This window comes from Anarhichas minor, unplaced genomic scaffold (assembly GCF_050575085.1).
Source record: "Anarhichas minor isolate MPS153535 unplaced genomic scaffold, ASM5057508v1 ptg000012l, whole genome shotgun sequence".
NCBI classification, from domain to species: Eukaryota; Metazoa; Chordata; class Actinopteri; order Perciformes; family Anarhichadidae; genus Anarhichas; species Anarhichas minor.
In genome coordinates, this window is record NW_027466458.1 from 2,371,051 (window position 1) to 2,386,888 (window position 15,838).

General features: G+C 45.0%; 1 protein-coding gene across 5 annotated transcripts in view; it reads right to left on the reverse strand.

Annotated features, from left to right (window-relative positions):
• Positions 1-15,838, reverse strand: part of tnrc6c2 (trinucleotide repeat containing adaptor 6C2) — a 51,227-nt gene that overhangs the window by 9,141 nt on the left and 26,248 nt on the right. For 4 of the 5 annotated variants that reach the window (XM_076090240.1, XM_076090237.1, XM_076090239.1 and 1 more), the window contains 15 exons: positions 11,041-13,680; positions 9,788-9,988; positions 8,893-9,059; positions 8,710-8,784; positions 8,386-8,443; positions 8,003-8,145; positions 7,673-7,819; positions 6,376-6,531; positions 5,515-5,634; positions 5,186-5,269; positions 4,463-4,748; positions 3,950-4,114; positions 2,646-2,837; positions 1,593-1,742; positions 213-428 (listed from right to left, as the gene is read on the reverse strand). In XM_076090240.1, coding sequence (XP_075946355.1) covers positions 213-428; positions 1,593-1,742; positions 2,646-2,837; positions 3,950-4,114; positions 4,463-4,748; positions 5,186-5,269; positions 5,515-5,634; positions 6,376-6,531; positions 7,673-7,819; positions 8,003-8,145; positions 8,386-8,443; positions 8,710-8,784; positions 8,893-9,059; positions 9,788-9,988; positions 11,041-13,680 — 4,800 coding nt within the window. The remainder of the gene's footprint in view (positions 1-212; positions 429-1,592; positions 1,743-2,645; positions 2,838-3,949; positions 4,115-4,462; positions 4,749-5,185; positions 5,270-5,514; positions 5,635-6,375; positions 6,532-7,672; positions 7,820-8,002; positions 8,146-8,385; positions 8,444-8,709; positions 8,785-8,892; positions 9,060-9,787; positions 9,989-11,040; positions 13,681-15,838) is intronic. The other variant, XM_076090238.1, reaches the window with a different exon arrangement.

Here is a 15,838-nt window from a genome sequence, read left to right on the forward strand (position 1 = left end):
TGAGGTTAATATATTTTAAAGAGATCTAGTCTTGGTAAGGAACTCAGGAGTGTCAATAGACTAAGCAATGTTTCCTGTGTATAGAATTTATGTTGCCAAATAATAAAAAAGATGCTACATCTTTCTTTTCTTTCTTATTTTAATTGTATGTTTAGGTTAGGTGGCGCTAATAGAAATGAAATAAGTGCCTATTGGTTTACGAGAGTGCTCACCAGGGGCGTAGGAGCCGCTCCAGCCCTGGGACAGGCCCAGCGAGTTGCCACCCCAGGTGGAGGAGGGTTTGTTGTGAGCGAGGCCTGGTGGGGGCCGAGAAGGGGCTGCGTTGCTGCGCGGCCCCTGAGGGACTTTCCACAGCTCGTGGGACAAAGAGGCCTGGCCCTGGGAGATGGGCCCTGGGGACCAGGTGGTCTTCATGTCAGACAGCTTGCCTGGGTGGGGACATCGAAGACAAAAAATAAATAAATCAGTAACAGACGACGATGTGACGTTCCAACAAAGCTGGCTAAAAGGCTTCCAACAAGGCACTTATGTTCCTGTGTCACTTACTGGTTAGGCTAATGCTAACGGTAGCTTCAGTGGGTTTCAATTTTTCTTAACGTAATTAAATTCAACAAATATTTTTGACACTAAAACATGCCAAAAAAAGTTACATAGTTGTGCACTAACAATGTGCACTGCATCCACCTGAAAGCTTTCTGCTGTGAAAGTGTAACCAGGACACAAATACCCTCTGAAGTGAAAGTAGACACTACGTTCCAACCTGTACATATTTGAGTTTATTTTTCAGTTTCAAGTACCGCTTTTCTGACTTCCTTCTAAATTAGAGTAAATGCAAAAAAACAAGAAGAATAGTGTCTAAGAACAGTCATTTTAAGAAACACATCTCAAATGAAATACTCATGATGCAGAGACCTGAACTCTTGCGATTTTGGAAAAATCACAAACAAAAGCACCCACAAAAATACAGGGTGTGTACTGATGTCATGACCGGTTGGGGCGAGGCTTGTTTTTTTTTTTGCGGGTTGAGTCAAAGAGGCACAGATGGTTGAAGGTCACGTGTAGGTGAGGTACTGAGGGTGCAAGTTTAGGTTTGACTTGGAGTAAAAGAAGGGTCATAAACACAGGTCAGGGGTTGGGTAAGGTTTAGGATAAGTAGGGAGCCTAAGACAGTGTCGTATCAGGGCTCCAGTTTGGATGGGAAGAGGTTTTGGCAGGTTCACACATTGAGGGAAGATACTCTGGACGTGTACCTGAGCCGTCTCCATCAGAGGACGAAAGAGACTGAAAAGAGCTAGAGTAGCCACTGACTGGCCAGTCGTTGCTGCTCGGAGGCAGAGAGTCATTCTGAAGTGGCAGAGCTGGGGAAGTGGCTATGTGGTCGTATAGGCAACAGTGTTGTGACCAGAGACAGTGAGAAAAAAAAAAAAAAAAAAGAAGTAACTTCATGTATGCATCCGAACAAAGCACATGGTACTGGGGCACGAGGTGTAGATAGTAACATGGGTCAGCACGTCTAAAGTGAAGTAACTAACATCCGATTCGACTCCTGGTTGTCTTAAATGAATATTTGTTGTCCTTGCTTCTGTTCATACCTCCATTCCTGTCCCGCAGCAGGTATCGGTTGACGTCGTGGATGTTGGTGTTGATGGTGGGACCGCTGGGGACGCTGCCAGGGGTCATGTTGGGATCATTCTCGGGGTCGATGTTCTGGAGGCCCTTCCATGGCACACCTGGGCAGAACTCTACCGGAGCAAAACGAGGTGCTCGATTAAGGGTTATGAAAGCAAGAGGATTAGATCTTGAGGAACTTTTTCACCATCTTATGACTTCCCCACAGTTTGAGCAATACACACAGGCCTCTGAGCAACTGCTTTCTTCATACTTATTCTGATGCAACTGGTGTAGATGTAGATTAATTAGTCAATTCCTTTCCCCCCCCCCATTGTTGTGGCAGCTTTAGCATTGTCTTTTGAACTTGTGCAGATTTTCAGGGTGTATGTAAAATATATGTGGGTGGTGTATAAAACTAAAATATTAACCTTTTTGTGCATTTATGTCTTCCTCTTTTATTTAATTTGGATCCCCATTAGCTGATACGGTATTACAGTCGCTGCAGGTCTTGCTGAGGACCATGAACTAGATTTTCAAATGTCCCAGTGGAATTGCAGTTGACCACAGGCTGTTTTCACGGAGGACATTTTGACACGTCACCGTAGGAAAAGTCAAAATAATCAAAGGAATAATGTCTGAATTCCATTTTAGCCGCTTCATTCTCAGGGCCCAGGTATTGTGCATGCTGGCTCACAGTCACACTTGACTTACAAATGACTTACTTTTGTTTTCAGTATCACTACTGAAAATGTAAAGCATCAAAAGGCCCTGTACAACCACAGAGAATGTTTCAATTACTCAAGCCCATTCAACCTCTAGCTGGGTGAAGCTTTTGTGGGAATTATATGTCACAAAACTATATATATTTATCAATAAGAATGATAACACGGCATGCTGTCCCACCCTAATGGGTGCGACTAAAACTAACAGCGTGAGCGTTAAGAAGAGCTCTAATTAGGAAACGTAGGTGAAAACACCTGTGTGGGTGGATGTGTAGCAGCTTGAGAGGCTATCTATTTGGATCTTGTCCTCACCTGGGGGCCAGTTAATGTTGGTCCCATTGGAGATCTTTTCATTGGGGCTCTTGCCCTGGCCCCAGCTGTCTGGGGGCACCATGGGGCTGGTGGGGGACTCAGAGCTGGACATTAGATTGTAAGGGCTGTATGAGTCCTCCAGATGGGGGGGCTTCCCGGGGGGGCCCAGGGTAGAGGCAGCAGCTATGGCACCTAGGATATGCAAAGACAAAAATAAATGAAATTGAACTTAATTTTACTTCATAAAGAGGACAAAATATATGAAAATACTCTCTTAAACTCATTCTTGCTCATCCCATAATCAGCTTCGACATCAATGTTATACATTTGCATAGAAGGTCTTTTCAGAATAACATTTCATTGGTTGTGATGTCTACTGTAAGATTATCTGCGTGTGTAGCGATGCTCTGGATGTCTTTTTAAGGGCGTCAATACATAATACATGGAAGGCAAAAATGGATGTCACTTTAAGATGAGTCTTATCTCAGCACAGGTTTGAAGACAGAAGGCGTGGAAAGAAATGGCTGATGATATCTCAAAGTGTAGGGGTCAACAAGTTGGTGGCGGTTAGTGTTAGCTAGTTTCTCTACTCAGAACAACATACAAGCCAAATGTGGTTTGGCAGATGCTTAACACCATGCCTGTGTGTTCTATGTATGAATGTACTTTGGTACCACACTGCCCCAAATATAAGAATTGTTTATATTATATTATATTCAAGGACTTAACATTTCCCTGTTCCCAGCTTAGACAATTTGTGGTGTCAGCGCTCCCATTCAGGGGAGGAGGGGTTTAGCAGGTCGCACCTCAGTTATTATTGAGCAGAAAAACTGAAAGAGCTTGAGCGGCTTTTGTCTTAGTGAGAATGAGCTTTCAGTCAGAATGTGTGAAAACAAGAAACGCACAGAGAAAAGGCTGATGGGGAATGCGAGTGCAAACGAGCTAGTGTCAGCAAACCAGTCTGAGAAGCTCACGTGTGGGAGGGCGGGTGGCTGACCGATTACGATTGGCAAAGGTTTACGGTACTTACGAAAGTTACTGTCATTATCATTATCCATCAAAGCTGTATTCAAAATAAGTCTTGAATAAGCTATGAACCACGAACACATTTTCAAAGTCCATCCATCTCTCCTGTACAGAAAAGAACTGTTGAATCTACTGAAATGAATCACATTTTCCTTGAAATTCAAATCAATGCTGAAGGATAGCTGCCATTGTACAACATTGGCTGCCTCGTGGTAGTTTACAATAAAACATATGTGCAGTGGGGGCCGTCCAGAATAACGTGTTGTTCTTCGTCATACCGTGCTTATTGAGGTTGTTCTCCATGTTTGAGGAGTTGCAAGAGAGGCCGTCCATGGAGTTAGAGTGTGTCCACTGGGACAGGCGGGATTGGGGCTGGGGGGGCTCCTTCAGGGACATACCCCCAACCTCCATGCAGTTTACATTCATGTTTGGATTTAGTCCAGCTGCACACACAGAAAAGGAATATTTTAAATGTATCCATCATATATATAAGTCAGTGGTAGACGATTTCTGTTTAAAACTCCAGTAGCTCAAAACAAAACAGGAAAATACGCAATAATATGTTGTCAGATGTCCAGATTGAGTACCCTAAATGTGAATTTGCATGTATTTCTATGGACTGTTTCTCGTTGGACGCACTCACTGAATGAATTGTGGGTGGCCACGCAGTATGGTAAGAGTACAAATGTATGCATGACAAGGTTACCACCTCAAGGGCTGCAGAGGAAAATGACTATTCTCAACAAGCCAGCTACTATTAGTACATTTCAAATAGTTTGAACAAAACTCACAGAGAGGGTAGGTGCTGTAGGCGTTGGGCGAAGACGGCGGCTCTTTGGTGTGCAGTGTGTCGGCTAGGCCCGGAGCCTGGTGTGGGCCTGCGTAGGGGTCGTGGGTTGATTTGCCGGAACCATGGCCTCCGGAGGGGCCACCGGGGGGATGCAGACCAGCGGAGGAGGAGGAAGAGGAGGAGGAGGAGTGAGAGGGAAGTTGCTGCTGCTTCATCAGCAGCGCTTGGTACAGCTGACGCTGGTGCTGCTGGATCTGCTGCTGCATGTTGGTGATTGTACGTGCAACCTGGCAGAGAGGAGAGGCGGTGTCACAACAATGTGTCATAGAAGAAGCTTTGAGCAGTGAGGGGGCAGGAAAACAAGAAGATTATAAAAATAAGGAAAAGATAAAAATGATGATCTGAGGGTATTGAACAATGCGTTATGGAAAGTGGAGGAAACAGTGAGAAGGAAGCACAAAAGCACCGCCTCTTTCAACAGGCTGTTTTCTTGCAGCACGCTGCTGATATCTGTCGAACAAAAGCAACTAACATTCTAAAAGAAAAGGAGAACAAAAGGAGAAAGACTTGCCGGCTCATGTTAAACGAGAAGTAACTGGTTCTCATGCCGTTCTCTTACAATTTGCGTAACTCCTCTTGTAACGACGCAGGATGTTTTTCCTCTGTTGCCATAATGTTATCATGTGAGAATCATATTTGTGTAATGATGCATTTGTGGACTCACTTGCTGTTCTTGTTGTCTAATGGGGCCGGAAACATTGCGTTGCGCCTGCATCATCTGCTGCTGGATTTGTAAACGCTGGTACGCCTAAATGAAGGGAACCAAAAGCACAACACAATGATTAAAACAATACAGTGATAACGATCAAATAGACACATTCTTAATTCTTCATAGGATGTTAGTTGGTCAATATAGTCAAAATAAATCATATTTTGAAATTGTTTGCCTGGTTTTATCTCCTTTAAATTTAGATTTAGGGCCCTAACACACATTCTCTGCCTCAGACCTAAATACAGCTGCTAATACAGATGGAAGGAGGGACTCTGACTCACCATTTGCAGTTGCTGAAGTTGGTACAAGAGGGTCATTTGTTGAGGGTTTATTGGTGAGGTTAAAAGTGCAGGGTTCAGACCAATGTTTTTTGCTGCAAACTGCAAGAGCTGTGCTTGGACCTGGGGGGGGGAGAGACATAGAAAGATGACAAGTTAGTCATTGCGAATCATAACCACTGTAAAAAAGCAGCTGCTGAGAAGGTAAAACGAGTCACTGCTACATGCAGGCGAGGAGGAAAAGAGAGGAGGAAGGGTCCGCCAGAGGAGTCGTGTAAAGCAAAGAGGTTTTGACAGGCATGGTATGTGGTTCCCATTTTTTTGGGTGGTGGTGTTGATGTGTGCCAGACAAAATGTATTTTTTCTGATTTATTTCTGAAAATTCAAAATTGTCAACAAGTATGATGTAGAGATGTCACAATATACAAATTATCGATTTAACGTCTTTCATGATTATTAATCAGAATATTTTTTAATATAGCTAATGAAGTTAAGTATGTATTATCATTATCAACTATATCCAGTTGGTTTTTATAGTGTAAAATAATTATATGAGGCTATATAGAATGTAGGCTACACAGACAGAGAGAGAGAGAGAGCGAGAGAGAGAGAGAGAGAGAGAGAGAGAGAGAGAGAGAGAGAGAGAGAGAGAGAGAGAGAGAGAGACAGAGAACAACAGCCCCACCTACAGTCCTCCTCAGTTGGTATTATAATATCACAGCAAGATTTCGAAAGTACCAGGCAAGTCCTTAAGAACATATTTTTATTAACAATAAGATCTGCCAGCCATCTTTTATTTGGTCTTGTGTTACGAACCACAATGTCCCACATTAAATAGGTACATGGTTAAGTGTGTGTATCTACCTGAGGGGAGAGAAACTGAGGCACTTGAGCACGTAGACTAGGCTGGGAGGAGCTGAGAGGTGGCACTGGTGGCTGAGGAGGCTGCTGATGCTGCTGCTGCAGCAGCATCGCCCGGGTTTGTGCTGCTCCACTACTGCCAAACATTCCACTGGGTATCTATAAGCAGGAGTCATAAAGGTACACTGAAACGTCTTCAAAACCTTCCCGTTTATTCAAACCACTGTGGACATTTCCCACCGAGTTGGGAAGACATGTGTGCATCCTTGGCCACTCCAGCAAACAGAATACCTCAAGAGGAAGGATAAGAGTTGACCATCCAACTGTCAAGCCTTTGTGAATTTAATGAGTTCATTCTATACATGAATGAGAGCGTTTGAATTGGATGGAAATAAAACGTTTGGGGAGTCTATGATATATCCCCAACATAGCAATGTTAAAAACATATTTTAAAGCATTTTCCTTCAAGGTCTAACTTCACACTACTACTTGTTCACCAAAGCATACTGAAGAGTCACAGGGCAGCTAGTCGTAGACCATGAAATTGTTACTATTTGATCTATTTTACCATTTATCAAATGGCCTCATCCACATTTCGGATTCCATGTTGTTAAAAAGGTCTTTATATTCAGTGCAAAAAAAGGCCTTTGTTTGGGCTTCAAGGACATACTGTAGTTATTCTGGGCCATGACGGCCTCTGGGGGGTGAAAACAACTATCTGATTTCAAAAGGCACTTCAGGCAAGGTCAGACAAATAAGTGAGCAATAGAAAAGTGGAGATTTGGGAGTGCATGTCGGTAGAGATGTAGGTGTGTGTAAAACTACTTAAATTCATCAGTTGTTGCTATCCCTGCATCATATACAGTGAAATCCTGCACAAGCTGCTGAATTCCAAAATAATGCTTATGTATTTGCACTGCATATGTTCTGGGAGCACAATCTGTCAGCATGTTCTCTTGTTAATAAAATATAATAAATACATTCAGTCCAAATGTACTGAAATGCTTTTTTATTCGTCTTAAATTGTGGACCACAAATGCTGTGTGTGAATGTTGCTGGTGCAAATTCGCTATCCATTTTGGAACCATAAACTCTGATTTATACTATACATTAAAAGAGAGGGGAAATAACCATTTCACAAAATATATATACTGTTCTATATATATTATCATAAAATGCCCACAATCTCAACTTTGTAATATGCACATGCAGTTCACAGTTTTTACTGCAGGTATATCATTTGGATTGTGTAAGTTTTGTGTTTAAACATTTGTGTTTCTGTTATTTTTCAATTTGTTACCTGTCTGTTGTTCAAGTTTTGCATGGCCAGCCCCGGGTTGCCCTGTCCCAGACCCTGCCCAGGAAGGCTACTGTTGGCCAGGGGGAGCTTCAAGCTGGGGGAAGGCAGAAACGGTGATGAGGGGGCATCATCTGACAGACCACCATCCTGGACCAGAGCAAAATAAATGGTTAATTGGGACAATAAAGCACCTCAGAATAGTTACAATGTAAAGGTAAAAAAGGTAAATACCCCAAAAGATTAAATGTAAAACCACTTTTTTTTTTTTACTACACTCATCCTTTCCAACAGATTTTTGGAAAGGGCCTGATTGCTGGCTTAATGTCTGACCTTGTCAAGAAAGGAAGTGCGGTCGGAGGGGTCTTTGGAGAGAGCAGAGGGCCGACACATCATGGGTTTGTTCATGCCGTTACTGTAATCAGACATGCCCATGCCCCGCTTGTCCAGGTCCGTCTTCTTCTCCAACAGGGCGCCTGGGAGCAGAAAAGAGTAGAGCGGACTTAAGTATAGTCAAGCAAATATACAGCGTCACAAAATGCAATGATAATGTTTTTATGCATTTGATTGAAAGAGACGTCATTTAAATGAATTGAGGTGGAAATATGGCAAAATAATATAATTCTGATCTTAATTCCACGAAACGTTGAGTAAAAGCATGTCATGTTAGCATTTTGCAATACACACACAAGGACACAAATATGTTGTGAACTTACTCATGGCCTGGTCAAGGTTCATGTTGTTGCTCTTCAAAGCCTCCTCAGCAGGGTCTCTCTGTAACACAAGGATAACATGAGCCTGTCACTGACCATGGTTTAATAGAGTTTTCCCTTTTTAACAGCTTTCACGAGTTTAGATGGCTATATTTATTATTATAATCATTATTATGGTATAATCCCCTCCTTAATTGATTGTGTATGTTCTCAGGTGTTTCTGCACCGTTAATTAGAGGATCCTGTATCTAATCCAAATTTTAGAACTTTAAAAAGGTGGCACATTTTTGGCTTGGTTGAAAAAAATAAAAAATAACTTGAACTTACCGGAAAGCCCATGTCAGTGAGCTGTTTGATGAGACGGTTCATGATCCAAGCTTCATCTGACTTGCCCATCTTACCCTGACAGCACACAAGCAAAAAATATTAAATTATCATTTAAATGACATTAATTCCTAACATTAACATCTGCTCTTATATTTATGACAAGAGAGAAGCGTGTTCTCTGACCTTGCTCGGGCCCTTCTTGGGTCCGTTGCCCCAGGAGTTGCAAGAAGAGCTGCTCTCCTGGGAGGTGGGGCTGTTCCACATGTCCCCATCCTCAGCATCCCATTGGCTGTTAGACATGCCCATCTCCTCTCCTCCATTTCCCCAGCCATCTTGCATAGGTTTGGGACCTGTGAAAGTGATGAAATAACATATTAATAACAGCGATAAGCATTTAGTTGGTTATCTGTCAGGGTGTTTTAGTATCTGTGACGTGTCCTACATGCACGTTGAGAATAGAGAAGCTATTTCTGCGGGTGAGAAAAGGGTCATTTTCAACCTGACCACTTGGTGCCAGTGTTGCCATTTGACATGCTGCATTGCCCCCCCCCCCCCCCCCACATCTCCCTCTACCATTTCCAACATTGCAAACCAACTGCACAAATAACCAAGACCTACTGAGGTGTGGAATTGCTTTAATCCCAGCAACACTACAGTAGCACTGACAAAAAACCTTCTTAATTGCCATAAATGATACAGGTCCGAAGACACCTCCTGCTTTTGTTCCCTGAACTGGAGTGAGGTGGTACACACATACTAGGAGTAACCGTCAATCAGCCTTCTACAGGGTGTGGCGCCACTGGACACAACCCAAATCTCAAATGCCATAATTGTCAAGGAATCAATGTGTGGTATTGTCTAGATAGACTTGTCTTGTACACCAGCACATCTAAAACTATATCATATATATATATATATATATATATAATATGTTCTGTGTAACAGTGTGCTATTGTAGAAAGGGTGTGTGAGTATAATCAATAACAGGTGGTACCGTAGTCCTGCATCCTGGTATATGTTTACTTCCCATGTTTGACATAATACACCACTGTCCATGTAAATTGTGTGTGGGTGTTACCTGGCTTGCAGGCTGAAGAACCTGTGGGTCCGTTGGCCCTGCCATAGGGTCCAGAGGACTCGTGGCCACCGTCTCCCCATCCTGCTGGGGGCTTGCCCCAGGCAGAGGTGCCATTGTCCACAGACGATGCCGGAGCCGGAGCGGCTGGCTCTGCCCAAGCAGGCTCCGACTTGGGTTGAACACTGGGAAGTTCTCCCCAACCTGAAAAAAAAAAAAAAAAGGAGGTGGATTAGAAAATAGCAATTTTTACTTTTAACTTGAAATTATACAGCATTTCTCCAAAGTCAGTCCTTGAGTATTTAACAATGGAAGAAAGATCCCAAGTAGTAAGAGTTTGAATTGAAGACCTTGAAATCTATTATATTCTATTATATTCATGCATAAATCAGATCTCTTTTTACCAAAAACTATATTATGATAATCCAAGCAACTGAAAACCACAGCACTGTAGTGGCACGCTAATAAGAGAGACCAACAGTAAGCTTTCCAGTTAAGATAGTGCCGTCCTGTCTCCTCCTGACCACAGCAAGCCCTTGACAAGCTCAGTCTGATTAGGTGATTAGGTAAAAACTGATCAGCACAAATGTGTCTTAAGGTGGCCATGATGCCTTTTGGTAGCGGCACTGCAATTGGTAAACAGCAGGGGGCAATGGTTTCATTCGCAATCAAAAGGAGAGGAGAATGCTGGGTGTTGGAGCTGTGCCATCTCTATACGCTTGGCCTTTGTCTTCAAACAGACCTATTTGAAATGGCTGCAGAGTCTTGATTATGTATGCGTGACCATTAAGAGGCCTTAAATACCTCCAACAGTATCTGCTTAGTAATCACTGAGAGAATTATTTTAAGGAATAATCTTTGAATGGAATAACCATTGATGCTTTTAATTAGTAATTGTATCACTTTGTGTGTCAATGAGTGAAAACAACTCTGTTTAAGCAATCATCTCTCCCCATATTTCATTTCAACTCCTTATCAAGACAGACTCTGAGGCGTAATATGATTAAGTAAAACATACGCATGCTGTCATATAAACACTTTGGTGTTTGGTGGCACCTAAAGCATGAGGTGTTTAGGTTGTTGGTTTTTTTTTTTTTTTCAGGAAAATCTTCTTGATACATACATACTGCATTTTTAAACATTCCTGTCTCTTTGGCTTTTCTTCTAAACATAAACATTGGTTGTAACATTTTCTGAATATCAATCATTACTTTAATTTAGGTTTTTAACACAACAGCACTGTCATGCTGTGTTACCTGGGTTGGCGAGGGGGGGTCTACCCTGGGGGCCCGCACCTGGATGTGGGGGGCCATTGTTGGATGACCCATTGTTGTTTCCATGGTGTTGCAGGTGAGCTGGGGGCTGGCCATGATGGGGCTGGCCATGATGGGGATGGTGGTGCATGTGGTGAGTGTGATGGTGATTGTTGTTGCCAGGGCCGACAGAGTGATTGTTGTTATTGTTGGGGATAATCCCTCCACCACTCTTACTGGGCGGTGGGCCGCTGTTGCCTGGGTTGTTATTGGGACTGGTGCGATCCCACATGTTGACAGTCTTGGAGTTTGTGCCAGGATTGCCCCAGGTGGACGTTCCATCGTCAATCTCAATCTTCCTGCGGATAGAGGGAGGGGAGGGCTCTTCCCAGCCAGTGGGATCCATGCCTTGGTCCGGTTTGCTGCCATTTCCCCAGCTCGATGAGTTCTGCTTCACAGTACCAGGACCACCCCATGAACCCATGCTGCCACCTCCTCCGCTGCCAGTGCTGCTGCTGCTGCTGCTTTCCTGGGGCTTGGAAGAGCCCCAGCTCCCCTGCACTGGGCCGTTTGCACGAGGGATCTCCCCCCAGCTGCTATTACTCGCAGCAGGAGCAGGCTTACTCCAGCCTCCTCCTCTATTTCCTCCCCTGGGGCTCTCCTTCCATCCACCACTTCCTCCATTACCTCCTTCTCCTTCCCACATGCTGCTGGATGATCCATTCTTCTTGACCTCCGCCTCTCCCCACTCCCCTGTGCTCGGGCCATTGGAGCCGCCGTTACTGTTGCTGGCGTTACCGTTGCCGGCGTTACCGTTGCCGGCGTTACCGGCGTTACCGTTGCCGGCGTTACCGTTGCCGGCGTTACCGTTGCCGGCGTTACCATTGCCGGCGTTACCGTTGCCGGCGTTACCGTTGCCGCCGTTACCGTTGCCCCATCCATGGGAGCTTTTGGGGCCCTCTCCCCAGTTAGTCGGCTGACTTTTCGTCGGGCCATCGTTCCAACTGGATGACTTTTCCTCAGAACCCCAGGATGGTGTGCCTCCATTTCCTCCATTTCTGGGACCATTTTGAGGCAAAGGGTCACCCCAGCCACTGGTAGTGCCATTTGGCGCTTTGCTGTGTGACTGTGGGGGATCCCCCCATCCTGATCCAGTTTGGATAGGCTGAGGCGGAGGGGCTCTCCAGCCAGAGGATGATGATCCTTCACTGTCACTTTTTTCTCCAGACCTAGGCCTCTGACTGGGGCTACTTTTCGGGTTGATGGTACCTCCATTGATGGATGAGGGTCCAACATGAGAGCTGGGGCCTCCTGTAGAGGCTGAGCTGCTTTTGCTCTTCCCTTGATCCGAGTTGGCTTCTTCCATCTCCCATACAGTGTGCTGTCGGATCGGGGTCTGTCCCCAACCCGTGTTACTAAGCACCCTAGGGTCCAGGTCCTGCCGGGGTAGCAGAGGGGTAGAATCCGTACTGGAGGACCTGTCTCTGCAGCCAGACTGATTTTCGCTGCTTTCTCCACTACCGTCGCTCGCTGGGGCTGTTCTGGGCTGCTGGCCCCATGAGCTAGGTTGTTGCTCTTGGCCTGAACCAGAGCTACCAGCATCTACTGAGTCCCAGCCTTTAGATGCATCTCTGCCACCAGAGGATTTCCCCCAGTCGTGCCAGCCACCACTTCCACTACTCCCACCGCCACTGCCTTGCCGGCCCCAAGCAGACTGGCCTCCAGAGGGAGTTGAGTCCCAGCCTGAGTCCTTGGGAGAGTCAGCTGCCTTGCTTTCTCCACTACCCCATACAGAGCTGCCTGTTGTGTCCCCATTGAGCTGGGATGATTCAGTGGGTGACTGGCCTCCCCAGCCAGTTATCCCATGGATAGGGCTCATAGGCTCCTGAGCTTGCTGCTGCTTAGTGTGGTTTGGTCCATCAGTGTTAAGGTTAGAAGGTTCCATTTTGAAGGAAATGCTTGTGTTAGTTGAAGGGTGCTGTTGATCATTTTCATTAGCACTTATCATGCCACCCCAGCCTCCCCCGCCATTATCGGCACCTCCCAGGCTCCCATTTGCCATGTTTCCATTGCCATTAATACCTGGTGGGAGGGATGGGGAGTTTGACACCGCATTGGGGCCAATACCACAACCTCCAACACCCTCCTGGCCCAGAACAGGCCAAGCTGATGGGTTGGCATTGGGATTGAGGTTCAAGTTAAAATTGGTAGAGCCCCAGTTATTGGGAGCCCCTACTCGACCGCCATTCATACCATCTTGTTTTCCATCTGAGCCCCAGCCTCTACTACCGCATGTGTTGGCTGACCCAGGTCCCGTCATCATGTTATTGTTGGCTTTAAGAGAGGAGTAGTGGGCCTGCTGGCCTGCGGCACCTGTGGCCATTCTCAGAAAACTATTACTACTGGTGGTAGTGACAGCACTTGTGTCTTTGTTAGAGCTAGCTGAGCCCAAGGAGCATTCTGGTGCTGCTAGGTGGCCGGGGTCACTACTGCGGCTGATGGAGGGCCAAGCTTTTGTGTCACTTCGTGTGTCAGTAATCACTTTGTCCCAGCTGTTGGCACTGGAGGAGCTGTCAACTTGCAAAGAGTGTCCCCAATGAGAGGTCTCATACTGGGCAACAGAGCCACTCTGGAGGGATATGTCTAAAGAGAGAAGGGAGACAAAAAACAATGGTTGAGTGAAACAAAGAAATACAATACAGAAAGTATATGTAGATGATGAGTCAGTCAGAGAGAATTCAAGAGGAAGATGCAGCAATGCAAAAAAAGAAAGAAGAGATTGACTAACAGGAGTAGAGACAAAGGGTAGAGAAAATAAAAAGGGATTCAAAAAGGGGATGGGGAAAGAAAAAATACATTAAGTTAGACTAAAGAAAATCATGTAATACTGCCGCCGTAAGTCCCCCGGACCAATTTTATCTTCTTGGTTGGTTAATGCTAGCAATCAGACTCCTTGGCAGGAAATGGTCACACTTGCACGTTCCACAATCCAACACATAATCAAAATGCACAGCCAAGCGTGCCACATGTCATATTAGCTTTGGCATATCCATATATCCTTGCCCTGGTGCAGTTGGCCAAACAGAAACAGGGAGATGGAGCCCTCTCTCTCTCTTTCCTTTATCCATCTTTCTTCCCTCCCAACTTCTTTCTCCAACTCCTTTCCTCTTCCCTAGCTGTCTTGTCTATGCCCCTTACATCCCTCTCACTAGCAAGCTGCTTCTCTTCCCCCTTTTCTCTCTCTGTCCATGTCTCCCCTCTCTTACCTCACCCTTTAATTCCTCCCTCTCTCCCCCCTGCTCTCTAACACCCAGCAGTGAGAGGCCCATCCGTCTCCATCGTGGCTTCACTGGCTGGGGATGTGAAGGGAAGCTCAAGTGGAACGCCGCTCATTTATTGGAATGAAACCAGGACGGCTTCTCATCCATCACTCCCAACGCCCCGCCGGGCCTACTCCTCCTCCAGCCGCACCGCACTGCACTAAGACACCACAAAACACTTCCTCCAAGCCTGTGTGAACACTGGATTTGTGTGCTCGTCTGCCAGCTTCTCACTACCTGCAAATACATAATAATGCGTATGCGTGTGGATAAATATTTTATCACAATCAGGGAAGTAAGGACTGCATCTAAATCTTGTCCTACTACTTCAAGGCTTTAAGCAGGATTAAGAAATTCAATAGCACACTACCAAAAAACTGAGCATTTCCAACAATTCTCTTATCAACATGGTATCGCACACAAGCACTTTCATTAGGCACAAAAGCATCTCATTAGAGGGGGGAATAATAATAGACTGATTCAACGCTGTAAAGGGGTAATCAATCAGTGGGAGGCAGCTAATCAATGATCTTATTAATGCCAGTGGGTGAGAGCAGGGAGGGTATCGATCCTGCATGCTAACATCCTAACCACTAGGCCTCAACTGCTAGAAATCTGAAAAGTGCACATGCCAAGGCAAGGGTATGAAGGGAGAAATTCATCCAAGCAATGAACAAAGACGTGATGCCAAACCATATCCAATGAAAGCAGTCATTTTTAATAAGCATTAGAAGCCTACTAGACAATAATACATCTCTGGCTACCCTCCTGAGCAGCTGCAGTAAGCGTGGCTCACTAACCTTTAATTAGAAGACCCAGGCTGGGTTTGTAAAATATTTGCCCTGTTTGGTAATTAAGCTGTTTCACCTTCCATTACTCTTGCTATTAGTTTCCATCAGATTGTTGCAGTGATTTCCATAATAGCTATACGTTATCCATCATGAGATAAAGACCCAGTGGTCAAAACAATCCAGTCAGATGAGGGAAGAGTCGGTTTGAAAAACACTGGCAGATATGTGGCTTTAAGATACTGCGCAACATGCCACAGAGTGGCTACGAATGCAATTTTCGCCTGAACATGCTTATCTCCACTCCCCAGGCAGACTTATAGCTGTTCAGGGTCGTCAGACTGATGGCGCGCGCACACACACACACGAGTCTGCACTCCGTTAACAATCAGTTAGACACAGAAAAAACAATTGAAACACCACCATAAAGTGATCCCTCACAACTGTTGTGACCGTGCCAATTGGTTTGGAGGAAATTTAGGAGTTGTTTGAACTTGAAAACAAGACAGATGTGAGCATTCAATGAGGAAGCTTCAACTGGACTTTTTATCAGTTTTTGTTTCTCTGCCATCTGACAATAATTTGAGCTTGAGAGTCAAGGCGAATTTTGGGAGATATTCAAGGGACTTGGAAAGAACTGAACTATTGTATTCATTGAACAGATGGGTTAAAGACATTCCAATTGTTGATTAG